This window comes from Oryctolagus cuniculus, chromosome 11 (genome assembly GCF_051225735.1).
Source record: "Oryctolagus cuniculus isolate XC-2025 breed Fujian yellow rabbit chromosome 11, ASM5122573v1, whole genome shotgun sequence".
Lineage (NCBI taxonomy): Eukaryota > Metazoa > Chordata > Mammalia > Lagomorpha > Leporidae > Oryctolagus > Oryctolagus cuniculus.
Window position 1 is genome coordinate 120,877,559 of NC_142877.1, and position 14,962 is coordinate 120,892,520.

Here is a 14,962-nt window from a genome sequence, read left to right on the forward strand (position 1 = left end):
GATTGTTTACTGCCAGGGAGAAGTATGCCTTGGAACTGCAGGGGCCATTAGTAAATTCTGCAGAGATGATTTTCTGGCCACTGCAGGTCCACATTGAAAACAACAGACGGCAGGTTAAGTCTAAAATAACAGAATTGCTAATAACAACAGGGCGTGGGGGTGGGGAGTTACTGTAGGAGAGTAAGCCCATGGCACCCAATTTGCAGGTACAAACAGGCCAGTCCACCTCTTGCCATTGCTGCCAATAACACTGGGGTCTAAAGACATTTGTTTAGTGGTAACTGAAATTCCTGAAGCACACCTTAAATATACACGTCAACACAATAACAAAATAGCTTGAGGAGGAGCAAGGGCCAGTTCTTTGTTTGGTGAGGTTATGGAGGGAGAGAGAGCCCTGCATGTAAAATGCAACCCCAGGGAGTTAATCGGGAGCTAGATGGGAAACAAGCCCAAGAATTCCTTGGACTGCAGCCAGGTGTTCTGGACTACACCTGCCCCATCCCTGGAAAAACAGTTGAACAAAGACTTCCTGAAGCACTTGCAGAAGCTGTTGCGGGTCCTGATACTCTCTTGACTTCTCATGTGCATAGAAGAAATCTCGCAGCTCGGCCACATTTCCATTTCACCTTGAAGCTGAGAATCTGGACTCGCAGGAAGACTGTTAGCTGTTGCCCCCAGTCCTCATCTGACAGTCATCAGTTTGTCCTGGTCCCCTTCCTGGCTTCTCCCATTCCCTGGGCCTCAGCAGTTCCCTGGAGCCTCTCTGGCTACAACTGCCCACGTGGGTGCGTGTTTATGACCTGAGCCTCCCTTCATCTTCAGGAACTCTCAAGTGCTACACAGCTCCCCATCAACATGGTAGCTGGCCTCCTAGGTGGGAACTCTTCTCCCCAACACTTCGTGCTTCCCTCCTGGGAAGGGAAGCCAACTGTTGTAACCTTGAGCAAATTTATGCCCTTGTAGAGGGTCAGAGAATATAGGTGATGCTGAAGTAGGGGAGAGTGCCAGGGCACACCCAGCCACTGACCACAGGAGTCTGCCTCCCTGTCAGTAGCAGCCCAAAGGCAGGCCTGTTTAGCTGTGCCTGCACTTGACTTTTGACCCATTTGTTCTGTGAATCCTTTGGCCCCAAGTTTACACTTTTTCTCCATCTGTGCAGAAGTCTTGTTACAGAAAGGTGCTGTATAATGAAGCTATGCTCTGGACAGAACCCTTTTATCTCTTAAATGATTAACCAATTTTTCCTTCTTTGTAAATAATCTGCCATGCACAAATAACCAAATGCACACAACCTGCTACATATACAAGATTTTCTGTATTTCAATATCAACTCATACAAACGTTTTTGCACAAGAACTCTATCTGGATTTTACTTTAACTGGCAGTCGCCTTGAGGGGTGAATGGGAAGCTTCAGGGTTCTGATCTGGCTTCCATCCCTGCATTCTCAAGTACCAAAGGAAGCTCTAGGACTGTCCTCAAGACACCTCTAGCCTGACCAGGCAGGAACTGTGGGAACAGAGCTCCATAGCCATGGTCCACAAAGGGGAATCCTAGATAGGCCAGTCAGAGACTCTTTCAAGCAGCCTAGGTCACATAGAAGCCACTAGTTGGAGCCTGGTCCACACTGGGTCAGGTCATAAGCTCTCACCCCCAAATCTGGTCACAAAACCAGTGGTTCTACTTCCTCTATACTGTTTCAAGCTCCAAAGAAAGGAGGATTACCAATAGCAGGAGTCATGGAACTCACCTCAAAAACAGAAGCCAATCCAAGACTCCACTGAATGTTAGAAGTCTCCCAGATGCTACAGTGTATCCCATTTCACGTTCCCTAAAGCAGAGGCAAAGTGTGGGGATTCTTCCATATATAACAGGAGTGCAGAGTGAAGGAGATGGGTCAAGAGCATGAGCAGGCCAATAAGTATTCCTAATCTTGATCCCACATGCTTAGCATTTGGGGAGAAAGTCATTGTTAGACACTATTAAAACTGCCATCAATCAAATCACCAGGTACACCTTCTTCTTCCCAGTAATGTTTCTGGTCTTCAGCCCCAGGTACCGCTGGCTCTTCTTCTCAGGCTGTCCATATAGCATGTCGGAGAAGAACTCGGGCTCATCTTTGGCCGTTGATTTGGGGGTCATTAAGCCGCACATAGTCCTCAGCCTGCGACACAGGTAGGTCATAGCTTCCACTTCGTCTGATGGTTCCTCATATACTGGCTGCTTCATTTCCTCATAAGCAGACAAGATCACTGCCTGGAATAAGTTGATCAAGATGCAAATCATAACCAGCATGAAAGATGAGAGGAACAGGACCCCAAGAACCCTGTTATGGGAAAACTCAGTGTTTTGAAAAGCTGAGACGCAATATGAGAATATCGTCTGAGTGGCGTGAATCAAGTGGTTGTAATTCCATTCGTGCTGACCAAATACGAGGTAACCAAAAGCCATGTACACAAAGAAATAAATGGACACCACAAATGCCATGTGGAAGATGCCGGGAAGTGCGATCTGGATGGCCTTCTGAGCCAGGCGTACGTCATAGAAGGCTCTGGAATATCTGAGGGTCTTCAAAATTGTCAGAAATAACAGGAAAGCCAAAGTTATCCTCATAGTGTGATCTACTTGAGAAACCGCATGAAAGGGAATGAAGTCTTCGGGGTTCGACAAGTAGAACTGAGTCACAGCTGTGGCCAAGAAATGCTTCCTGAGAAACAGCACAATCAACACAGTAAATATGCATTTTAAAGCCAAGTTGAGTAGATTGTACACACTTTGCACGTAGGAGGCTCTTTCTTGTATAATGACATAGAATTCGTCAATAATGTAGGCTAAGAAAAAAATGAGAATGGCCACATACAAGTAAATTTCTGTTGAAGTTTTCCGGTCAAAATCAGCAAGTGAGAACGAGTGCATAGATATGCTCGTGTTGACAACTCCTAACTGAGAGACCTCAAACAGGACAGAAATGCTACAGAACAGGTTCACGTCGGGATTAAAAGTCGTTAGTTCCAAAACCACAGCCCATGTCTTCTCATCAAGCCAACTGCTTCCTTGGAGTTCTCTGAGCCTCACTGTGGAATTAAACAGCTGCTCTGATGGAAAAAAATAGAACACATAGCCCCCTCCTCCATAGGTATGTAACAGCCCATAGGAATAGTACACCCATCGCTTTCCCTGCGGCTTGTAAGTAAACCCGGTGGTGTTCTTGCCTGTCTGCCGCTTGGTCACTTCATTCCAAAAGCTAGAATAGTTTTTTGTGTCTTCTGGGTCAACGCCATATTGGGGACGACAACGGATTTCTTTTATGTTGCTGTTCTGCACGAAGTTTGCGGCAGGCAGGCACATCTTCTCACCGGATTTTGCTCTCACTTGCCTCATGAGTGGAAGGCCAAGGATTTTGGACGAGCTGTCAAGGAGAAATGTTGGATTCTGGTCATTGTGGAACAAAGGCACCAGCACGCTCTCGAGCCACCTGTAGATGTCCTCCAGCTTCGTCACAGAAGCCAGGTCCACAGAGAAGCGATCACGAATAAACTGGTTGTAGTAGAAGCTGTCGGTGTGACGCAGCAGGACAATGAGCAGCAACAGAAGGACTAGGAAGATAAAGTGGATGAGGATGTAACTCAGAAACAGGAAGGCCCTCCTCTTGATCCTCTTCTTCCTTTGGAATATTCTGATTTCATCTTCTGTCAGGGGTTGGTACATCCTGGACCCTTGGATTTTAACGATGTGCTCGTGCAGCTTCTTCCTCTCATCTGGATTCATTCTTGTGCTGGGGAGCAGCAACTGAATGTAACGATACTTGGTGGACCACGGGATGTTTTTACAATACTTCGGCCACATTGTTCGGAGGCCTGACACCAGTATAATTTTACATGGCTGTTCCACAAAAACTGACATAAGGAATGAACAAAAAGAGGCAAAGAGCCATTCTATCGACTTGTTGTAGCTATAATTCAGTCCGTAAAAGATGATAAAGAAGGCAGATATGCTGGAAGTGGCAAACACCAAGAACCATGCTATGTACAGACACCACGGAGGCAGTACCATCTGCGGCTTTTTTTCAAGTTGTTCTTCTTCTTCGGAAGAAGTTGCTCCGGTATAAACATCTTCATTTTCTGCTACATTTTTGTTACTGAAGTTTTTATTGGCTGGATGGACCTTAGCGTCCTTGGTTTCTTCTGTCACATGCCTGGATACAGATTTCAAGGTTGCCTTTGCAGAAGCCTTGGGTCGTGCAGGCTTCCTCTTGGATGTGGGCTCTGTCTGGGTTTTGGTCTTCTCGTGGGATGCAAGCTTGACAGGCTTCTTGGAGCCTTCCTCAGCAGTCTCATGAACATGCCACTTGTTCAAACGATCATCCCAGTAAGCACTCTCTTCTGACATAACAGGATGCATGCGAGGAGCTACCTTATCTAGATCCACCTGATGTTTCCTCTGAGAATTGATGAACAGAATTGTTATTAATAATACCAAAGGGACTGTAATTAGGGTACTTATAATCCCTATGGACATTGATCTGAAGTAACGCAACTCATTTGACAATGTTTCTTCCTCTTTTGTTAGATTAAAGAACATAATGTTGCAGAAGAGAGCACTTAGCAGCAATGCTAAACAACAGGACAACATTTGGAGCCTGTTGAATGATTTAGAAACAACACTAGCAAAAATAGAGAACCACAAGTGGTTTCTCCCTAGCCTATTAGAAATATCAATCAGAAAGAAGTCCTTTTTTCTCAGAGGCTGGTCTGGTTGGGTAACCTGAAACGTCCTGTCCGTAGTGGTGTCTACAGAAAGCCAGATCCTGCACATGAAAAGCCAGATATGTCTGCTGAATAAATTTTCCACCTTGATTCGACTTAAATACCAGCTAGGCGATGTGCCTTCATTGTTGTGCCAGACACGAATGGAATGGATGTCCCCCAGGTCACTTTTAGTTGTTAGGAGGAAAGTGTTGATGCTTCCCCGGTACAGAGTGGTAAAACTAGGGTGGCTTAAACAATGTGTACTACTGGCACCCTCTGTTCCAATAAGCTGAATAAAGACATTGGACCTGGTCCCAGATCCCCATCGACTTCCTGTGAAAACAGTGACCAGGTAGCATATTTTATCATAAGGATCATTATCAGATAGAACTATGATATGGTGGTGAACAAACTCATCCATTTCATCCCTGTGCAGGGCCCAGAAAGCTAGGATGATGTATATGAGCAATATAAAAACCACATTGAAAAGGGTCACAGGGTTTTGACTCACATTCTTTGTGGTCTTTAACCACAGATCCACAGGATTAGGGAACACAGTGACATTGGATGTCAAGTAGTGGGTATGCAAGTCAGTCTTGGCTAGCTCACTTATCCTCAGGTGCCGCTTGATCCTCCCCATTTTCTTGCAGACACAGTGCACTCTCTGCCAGGTGGTCCTCTCACCGAGGCTACAGTAATCTTCTCTCCAGTCACTCTGGATCTGGTACATACCCAGGCAGTGGGCACTGAAAAGAAAAATTTTCACAAGCTTGTTATTGGGCTTCTGGACGAAACGAGGTGCCTCCAGCATCATGATTATGGCACATGTGGGCGACTGGCTATGCTGAGCTATGACTTGCAGCAGGGACACTGGGAGGCAGATCACACGGGCCTCCTTAACTGCACAGTCAGGGTCAAACTGGTCACTCTGGTTGGCAATCGGAGGGATGTCATAAGGCACGAGGAAGGTTGTGACCAGACCAGTGGGGGTGACCCGACTGCCTGCGTACACCAGCACCTTGAACAACACAGTCACTTCTGTCACAATGTGGACCAGCACCTCCGTAACTTCTCTGTGGTCCACTTCAAAGCTAAACCCCCCTGTTGTCTTCTTCGAGGACTCGCTGACCTCCTCGGGTCCCACTGTGAGATTAAAAGCTGCAAAAGTCAAGTTTTTCCTGTTGAGGTACACGTCCACCACACTGGGCGTGATCTCTATCGCATCCCCATTTTCAGCAGCTCCATACATTCTGAAACCAACCACCTGGGTTGAAATTTTTTCTGGATGATGTAACCAAGGAAAGGGGTCGTCTGCAAACTCACAAAACATTGTAGAAACTACAGCCTTTGCGGGCAGACCAGGAACTGTGCTCCCATTGAGTGTTGCCTGAAAACAGTTTGGGCAGTCTTTCTTGTTTCTGAAGACCTGGGTCACATTCTGCTTCTCAGCTTTCTCCAAAAACATGTTAATGCTGGCGCTCTTCATTGCTGTTTTATTCCCTGGCACCATACAAGCCAGTATGGTGTCTGCCAGTGATTCTGCTAGGTGGAAAGGATCTTCCACCACTTTGTGAGGAGCAATCTGTTTCAGGATATTAGACAAACTTGTTAATATTCCAGAGCCTATGATTTCTATTTGTTCACAGCTAAAGTGTTTATCTTTCCGTCGATACTCTTGTAGGCCTTTATTTGCTTGCCACATCCTCACTGTGGCACTTTTCTGGGCAGTTCGAGTGAATTCAGAGGCTTTCTGGGTTAATTTGGTAACAGTCACGACTACCTGGTTGATTTCCTCCAAAGTGCTCACTGGGAGAACAGAAGACTGATTGACAAGGTGTTCTCGGAGCCTGGCTTTGTCACCCTGGAGAGTTGATTCAGTTTTCATGCTATTCAAAACAGAACCCACTACATACATTAAGTAACCTGAGGATAAAAATTTCTGGTCTCGAAGCAGAACAGATAGCGATGAATTTGGTCCCATGGTAGAATTGAGTAACTGATCCAACACCATCTTGGATGAGTTTTTACTAGTGGGAGGCTCTACAGTGGCGCCCAAAGTCACCTGAGAAAAAGCTCCTAGAGAGTCATAAACCTGAACAAATATCCTCAGTTTGTAACCATCAGCTGACACACCAACAGGGAGAAAGGAAGGGGGTGTGGTAAAGTCTCTCCCAAAGTGCAAGATGGGCCCCAAGGTGTTCTCTTTTACTGAACTGATTTCTGCAATGCCTTCCAAATCAGAAACTATCATTTTATATGTAAGGGGGGTGTGCTTATCTGTGAAATTGCTACACCGGACAACAAATTTAGTAACAAATGCAATTCCTTTAGCTGGTTTCACTGTGCATTCTCCTGTTTGAGGACCATGGTTAAGAATAATGGGATGCTTGAATTCCAGGGTCTTCCCACCCCAACTGGTTACTTGCACAGAAACCCAGTAATTTGCTTCCAAACAATGACTGAAGGCAAAAGCTTTTGCAGACAAATAAGCACCATTTCTCCCTGTTACAGTTTGCCCCATCCAATCAAGTGGCATCTCAGCTCCTGACTCAGACACAATTGACCAGTTATAGAAGTCACTGCTTACACAGTCCGTGCAATTTAGGTACAAAGAAAACCGATCTGATACAATTAAATTGCTGCCACAATTCTCAATACATGAAATGTGTGCCAAAGGAGGTGGTCCTTGGAGCACATTTACCGTTTTATCAGAAAATGCTCTTCGGCCACCCTTCTGTATCGCCATTCTGAAGAAATATTCACGGCCCCCTTGAAGCGTTCCTGGGGAAAGTGTTAGCACAGGGTTAGAAGCCTGTGGCCACCTCAGATCAGCCTGGTCTGGGTGACACACGTCCTTGCTTGCCACTTGTATTCGATCTCTAGCGTAGTTTTTTTTATTTGTGGTACAGTACCAGATAAAACGGAGCCCCTGCAATTTGATGTTTTCTTCCGGGTCAGAGGACATGCTTCCATCCAGAATCACCTCATCTTTATAATTAGATGTGATATTGGCGTCTCCACCAAGAACAGCGACCAGGGGGCTTCTTAGGATCCAGATATAGATCGAGTCTGAGTCTCGGATTCTAGACATAATGGGATATAGCGTGGTGATGGTCACTGAGAAATTAAACAAGTACACCCCCCAAGATAGGGACGCAGGGGGGATGTGGATGATGGTGGGGCGGCTTCCTATTGGCAACTGAGGCACATCCAAAGGCTGATTCCAGTCGGGCACATCGCCCTCTGCAAGCACCGAGAACACCAGCCATCTTTGGTCCATGGATCGATATGATGGGCAGTCCATGTTGATGGTGGCGTTGAGGGTGTCCCCTTCATTCCTGGTCAAGCGCACAGCAGTAACGCCTGCGTCCCTGTTGATCCTCACCTGATAGATTACGCAGAAATCCATCGGACAGGAAGACTGCACTATGACTTGGCTGGACGAATTCACGGCTTGCAAGACAACAGGCACCGGCCCATCTGTGGGATACCGCGTTTGCGCCACAAAGCCGGTGTGGGCGCGCGGGAGCGCAGGCAGGACCGAGCGAGGCTTTAAGCGCTGGGCCCGGGCGGCGTGGCGGGCCGGGCGGGCGTCCCCAGGCCCCAGCAGCCCCAGCTGGAAGGTCCAGGCCAGGGGCCCCAGCGGGCGCCTCAGGGGCAGCGGCAGCAGCAGGAACCAGGCCAGGGCCAGGCGGCCCCCGGGCGCTGCCAGGTGCAGGGCGACGGGCGGCGGCGCCGCGAGTCCCGGCAGGCAGCGACGGGTGCGGCGCCGGACCCGCACGCTGAGGCGGTACCAGCCAGGCGCGGCCGCGCGCCGCGGGGCACCGGAGAAGCAGAGGCCGCGGCTGCGGCTCAGGAGGGCGCCGCCCCCCGGGGCCGGGAGGCGTCGCAGGCTGAGGCGGGCGTGGCGTCCGCGGAGGGCGCCTCCGTGGAAGTGGCCGCATGGCGGGGCCGGCCACCCGGGGCCGGCGGTGCTGGACTGGCGCGGAGCCGGAGCTGGAGCCGGTGGCAGGCCGCCCAGGCCCAGGCCCAGGCCCAGGCTGAGGAGGAGGACCGCTGGCCCAGCCCGCATGGCGCCGCCCTTGGGAGCCGATGGTCGCGGGGTGGCCCAACGGCCGTGGGCTCGCGCGGTCGGGGGCCCAGGGGTCCCAGTTGCGGAGGCCGTCCTGGGAACAAGGAGCCTGCGCAGGCGCCTGGGTCGCCGGAGGTCCCGGGGCAGCGCGGGTCCCTACCAAAGGGACCGGGCCTTGGTGGGTCCAGCGGGTGGGAGACCCCACCTCTGTTCCCACCGAGTGTGGACCCATGAGTAGAAGCCCCCTGCGCGGGTTCCCACTCCCAGCGTCGCACCGAGCGTGAACCCGGGGTTCCCAGGAAGTGGGAGGCAGATGAAGATGGAGGCAGTTTTTAGGGAACAGCAGAGGGAGAGCAGCGGGGTGGGGGTGCTTCTTCAGACGCAGGAAGCTGTGGAGAGGACGTGACTGGGGTTTGTACCCCTGGAAAGCCTGGAGGAGGTCCTTTAAGAACAGCGTTTGCTGTGTGAGGAGCTCGTTCCGGCTTCCTGTGTCCCTTTCCCGCCGTTTGGCCCTGACTCACAGGCAGAAAGAAGCGCCCTCTCGGGGCCCACACGCCTGAGGGCGGCACAGGTGCTCCAGCCACCTGGCACCAGGCCTGCTGGGCTCCTGAGGAATCAGCCAAAGTCTTCACGTCTCTTTCGTGACCACACTTGCTTTCTAGCTCAGGCAGGGTTCCCAGCTAGATTAAGCCTCATTACTGAAGGGCCCTCTTTGTTCTGTCTTTGACAGACTCGTTTCACCGGGGCAAACCAGTTAGGAAACTGGAAATCAGAGGGGCTGTGAGGCCAGACTCGGGTTTACTGGGCTCGGCCTCTTCTGGTCTCTAAGGGTGAAGGCTCACATCATTCATGTTGATTCTAGCTTTGCTGGGAAGAAGGGGTTTCAGGAAGTTCACGGACAATGCACATTTGAATTCTTCAGAAATGTTTATACTTTAAAGCAATTCAAAGAAATTTTTTACGAAGTGTGTTTATTAGAGAGAGCCCCATCCACTGGTTCACTCCCCAAATGCCCTCACTGGCTGGGATTGGAGACTCAATCCAGGTGTCCCACTTGGGTGGCAGGAACCCAACCACGTGAGCCATCACTCTTGCCCCCCAGCGTCTGCACTGGACTCTGGAGTCAAGAGCCCAAGGCAGGACTCAAACCAGGCTCTTACCAGAGTGCGGGGGTCTTAACCACTAGGCCAAACAGCTGCCCCCCCAAGACCTTTTTGAAGTGTGCTTGAATGTTATAAATTGGAGGGTTCAGTTAGGGGAGGTAGCTGGTAGTGTTGCTCAGACTCCGTCTTTTCTGGGTTTTGTCTGTTATTTGCTGACAGGCTGGTTTCTTGCTGTGATTGTGAAGGTGTCTCCTTTGTTCTTTAGTCCTGTCCCTTTTTGCTGCATCTTTGGGGCTCTGTTATGTGTAACATATTTGTGGTTATGTCTTCCTGGTGAATTTCCCTTAATTATTTCTATCTTGATAATAATCTTGGTTTCAAACTCTTTTTTACCAGATAGTGAAAGAACCACACTTGCTCTCTTATGCATTCTGGTTAGATTGGAGATATTTTTATACACACACACACACACACACACACTCATATATATATATATATATATATAATGTCTTTTCATTAATTTTCTTTCAACATATTTATGCCTTTACATTTAACATGGCCTTTTGTGGACAACATTTATTAGAGTTATAGTTTTTCACCCAATCAACCTTTGGAGGATTGATAGCACCACCATTTAAAGTACTGATTGATAGGCTTAGGTTTGGCTCTAGTCTACCAGTTGATTTTCTTATTTTAATTTTCATTTCTTATTTTTTAAAAGTTTAGTTTATTTATTTGAAAGGCGGTGAGAGAGAGAGAGAGAGAGATCTCCCATCTGTTGTTTCAGCCCCCAAATGGCTGCAATGACTGAGAAAGGCCAGGCTTTGGAGTTTCTTCCAGAACTCCAGATAGGCACAGAGGCCCGAGGACTTGGGCCATCTTCCTTTGCTTTCCCAGGCACATTAGCAGGGAGCTGAATCAGAAGTGGAGCAGCTAGGACTTGAACCAGCACCAATATGGGATGCCTGGGGTGCAGGCCTGGGCTTAGGTTTAGGTGTAATGCTTGATTTTTTTATTTTAATTTTAATTTCTTATTTCTTTCAAAGATTAGCACCACAGTGCTGGCCCCTGTTTCTTTCTTTTCTGGATTTAAATATTTGAGAGGCAGAATTATAGACAAAGGGAGAGACAGAGAGAGAGAGATCTTATATCCCTGGATCAAAAAAGCCACAATGACCAGAGCTGGACTGATCCAAAGCCAGGAGACAGAAGCTTCTTCTGGGTCTCCCTTGTGGGTACAGGGTCCCAAGCTCTTTTTTTTAACTTTTATTTAGTAAATATAAATTTCCGAAGTACAGTTTATGGATTACAATGGCTTTCCTCCCCATAACTTCCCTCCTACTCGCACCCCTCCCGTCTCCTGCTCCCTCTCCCATTCCATTTACATCAAAATTCATTTTCAATTATCTTTATATACAGAAGATCGATTTAGTATATATTAAGTAAAGATTTCATCAGTTTGCACCCACACAGAAACACAAAATGTAAAATACTGTTTCAGTACTAGTTATAGCATTACTTCATATTGGACAACACATTAAGGACAGATCCCACATGAGAAGTAAGTACATAGTGACTCCTGTTGTTGATTTAACAATTTGACACTCTTGTTAATGGCATTAGTAATCTCCCTAGACTCTAGTCATGAGTTGCCAAGGCTATGGAAGCCTTTTGAGTTTGCCGACTTCGATCTTATTCTGACAGGGTCATAATCAAAGTGGAAGTTCTCTCCTCCCTTCAGAGAAAGGTACCTCCTTCTTTGATGGCCCCGTTCTTTCCACTGGGATCTCCCACGCAGAGATCTTTCATTTAGGTCTTCTTTTTTCTTTTTTTTTTTCCAGAGTGTCTTGGCTTTCCATGCCTAAAATACTCTCATGGGCTCTTCAGCCATATCCAAATGCCTTAAGGGCTGATTCTGAGGCCAGAGTGTTATTTAGGACATCTGCCATTCTATGAGTCTGCTGTGTATCCCACTTCCCATGTTGGATCGTTCTCTCCCTTTTTGATTCTATCAGTTAGTATTAGCAGACACTAGTCTTGTTTGTGTGATCCCTTTGACTCTTAGACCTATCAGTGTCATCAATTGTGAACTGAAATTGATCACTTGGACTAGTGAGATGGCATTGGTACATGCCACCTTGATGGGATTGTATTGGAATCCCCTGGCACGTTTCTAATTCCATCATTTGGGGCAAGTCCGATTGAGCAGGTCCCAAATTGTATATCTCCTCCCTCTCTTATTCCCACTCTTATATTTAACAGGGATCACTTTTCAGTTAAAATTTAAACACCTAAGAATAATTGTGTATTAATTACAGAGTTTAACCAATAGTACTAGAACAAAAAGAAAATACTAAAAGGGATAAAGTATTACATTGTACATCAACAGTCAGGACAAGGGCTGATCAAGTCACTGTTTCTCATAGTGTCCATTTCACTTCAACAGGTTTCCCCTTTGGTGCTCAGTTAATTGTCGCCGATCAGGGAGAACTATGATATTTGTCCCTTTGGGACTGGCTTAATTCACTCAGCATAATGTTTTCCAGATTCCTCCATCTTGTTACAAATGACCAGATTTCATTGTTTTTGACTGCTGTATAGTATTCTATAGAGTACATGTCCCATAATTTCTTTATCCAGTCTACTGTTCCTTATGATTTTTTTTTTGACAAGCAGAGTGGACAGTGAGAGAGAGAGACAGAGAGAAAGGTCTTCCTTTGCCGTTGGTTCACCCTCCAATGGCCTCCGCGGCCGGCGCACCACGCTGACCCGATGGCAGGAGCCAGGTGCTTCTCCTGGTCTCCCTTGGGGTGCAGGGCCCAAGTACTTGGGCCATCCTCCACTGCACTCCCGGGCCACAGCAGAGAGCTGGCCTGGAAGAGGGGCAACCCGGACAGAATCCAGCGCCCCAACTGGGACTAGAACCCGGTGTGCCAGCACCGCAAGGCAGAGGATTAGCGCTGGCCCCAGTCTACTGCTGATGGGCATATGGGTTGGTTCCAGGTCTTAGCTATTGTGAATTGAGCTGCAACAAACATTAATGTGCAGACAGCTTTTTTGTTTGCCTATTTAATTTCCTTTGGGTAAATTCCAAGGAGTGGTATGGCTGGGTTGTATAGTAGGGTTATATTCAGGTTTCTGAGGAACCTCCAGACTGAATTCCATGGTGGCTTAACCAGTTTGCATTCCCACCAACAGTGGGTTAGTGTCCCTTTTTCCCTACATCCTCTCCAGCATCTATTGTTGGTAGATTTCTGAATGAGCCATTCTAACCGGGGTGAGGTGAAACCTCATTGTGGTTTTGATTTGCATTTCCCTGATTGCTAGTGATCTTGAACATTTTTTCATGTGCCTGTTGGCCATTTGGATTTCCCCTTTTGAAAAATGTCTGTTGAGGTCCTTGGCCCATCTCTTAAGTGGCTTGCTTGTTTTGATGTTGTGGAGTTTCTTGATTTCCTTGTAGATTCTGGTTATCAACCCTTTATCTGTTGCATACTTTGCAAATATTTTTCCCATTCTGTCGGTTGCCTTTTCACTTTCCTGACTGTTTCTTTTGAAGTACAGAAACTTCTCAATTTGATGCAATCCCAAATGTTAATTTTGGCTTTGACTGCCTGTGCTTCTGGGGTCTTTTCCAAGAAGTCTTTGCCAGTACCTATATTTTGCAGGGTTTCTCCAATGTTCTCTAATAATTTGATGGTGTTGGGTCGTAGATTTAAGTCTTTAATCCATGTTGAGTGAATTTTTGTGTAAGGTGAAAGGTAGGGGTCTTCCTTCATGATTCTGCGCATAGAAATCCAATTTTCCCAGCACCATTTGTTGAATAGACTGTCCTTACTCCAGGGATTGGTTTTGGATCCTTGATCAAATATAAGTTGGCTGTAGATGTTTGGATTGATTTCTGGTGTTTCTATTCTGTTCCATTGGTCTGTCCATCTGTTTCTGTACCAGTACCATGCTGTTTGATAACAACTGCCCTGTAGTATGTCCTGAAATCTAGTATTGTGATGCCTCCAGCTTTGTTTTTGTTGTACAAGATTGCTTTAGCTATTCAAGGTCTCCTGTGTCTCCATATGAATTTCAGCATCATTTTTTCCAGATCTGAGAAGAAGGTCTTCGGTATCTTGATTGGTATTGCATTGAATCTATAAATTGCTTTTGGGAGAATGGACATTTTGATGATATTGATTCTTCCAATCCATGAGCATGGAAGATTTTTCCATTTCTTGGTATCCTATTTCTTTCATTAAGGTTTTGTAATTTTCATCGTAGAGATCTTTAACGTCCTTGGTTAAGTTTATTCCAAGGTATTTGATTGTTTTTGTAGCTATTGTGAATGGGATTGATCTTAGAAGTTCTTCCTCAGCTGTGGCATTGCCTGTGTATACAAAGGCTGTTGATTTTTGTGCATTTATTTTATATCCTGCTACTTTGCCAAACTCTTCTATGAGTTCCAATAGTCTCTTAGTAGAGTTCTTTGGATCCCCTAAATAAAGAATCATATCATCTGCAAAGAGGGATAGTTTGAGTTCTTCCTTCCCAATTTGTATCCCTTTAATTTCTTTTTCTTGCCTAATAGCTCTGGCTAAGACTCCCAGAACTATATTGAATAGCAGTGGTGAGAGTGGGCATCCCTGTCTAGTACCAGATCTCAGTGGAAATGCTTCCAACTTTTCCCCTTTCAATAGGATGTTGGCCGTGGGTTTTTCATAAACTGCTTTGATTGTATTGAGGAATGTTCCTTCCATACCCAGTTTGCTTAGAGTTTTCATCATGAAAGGGTGTTGTATTTTATCAAATGCTTTCTCTGCGTCTATTGAGATAATCATACGGTTTTTCCATGCTCTTTGGCCATCTTCCCCTGCTTTGCCATTCCATTAGTAGGGAGCATGGTCTGAAGTGGAGCAACTGGGGCTTGAATCGGTGCCCATATGGGATGCTGGTGCCTTAGACAGAGGCTTAACCTACTAAGCCAAAGGGCTGGCCCCCTGTTTTCTCATTTTCACCACTAATTTTTTTTTTTTACTTTCATCCTCCCATT

General features: G+C 46.8%; 1 protein-coding gene across 1 annotated transcript; it reads right to left on the bottom strand.

Moving 5' to 3' along the window:
• Positions 1-1,296: 1,296 nt before the first annotated feature.
• LOC127485312 (polycystin family receptor for egg jelly) lies at positions 1,297-8,932 on the bottom strand. Its single transcript, XM_070053046.2, has 2 exons — positions 5,258-8,932; positions 1,297-4,438 (listed from the first exon to the last, which is right to left on the bottom strand). Exons 1-2 carry the CDS (start codon positions 8,816-8,818, stop codon positions 1,997-1,999), a joined length of 6,003 nt encoding a protein of 2,000 aa, XP_069909147.2. The 5' UTR covers positions 8,819-8,932; the 3' UTR covers positions 1,297-1,996.
• Between the last annotated feature and the right edge of the window lie 6,030 nt (positions 8,933-14,962).

Coding starts and splice junctions, on each gene's coding strand:
- LOC127485312 (XM_070053046.2), bottom strand. CDS start 8,818: ATGCGGGCTGGGCCAGCGGTCCTCCTCCTCAGCCTGGGCCTGGGCCTG. Junction 4,439..5,257: donor GGTTAAAGACCACAAAGAAT/GTGAGTCAAAAC, acceptor ATCAATTCTCAG/AGGAAACATCAGGTGGATCT.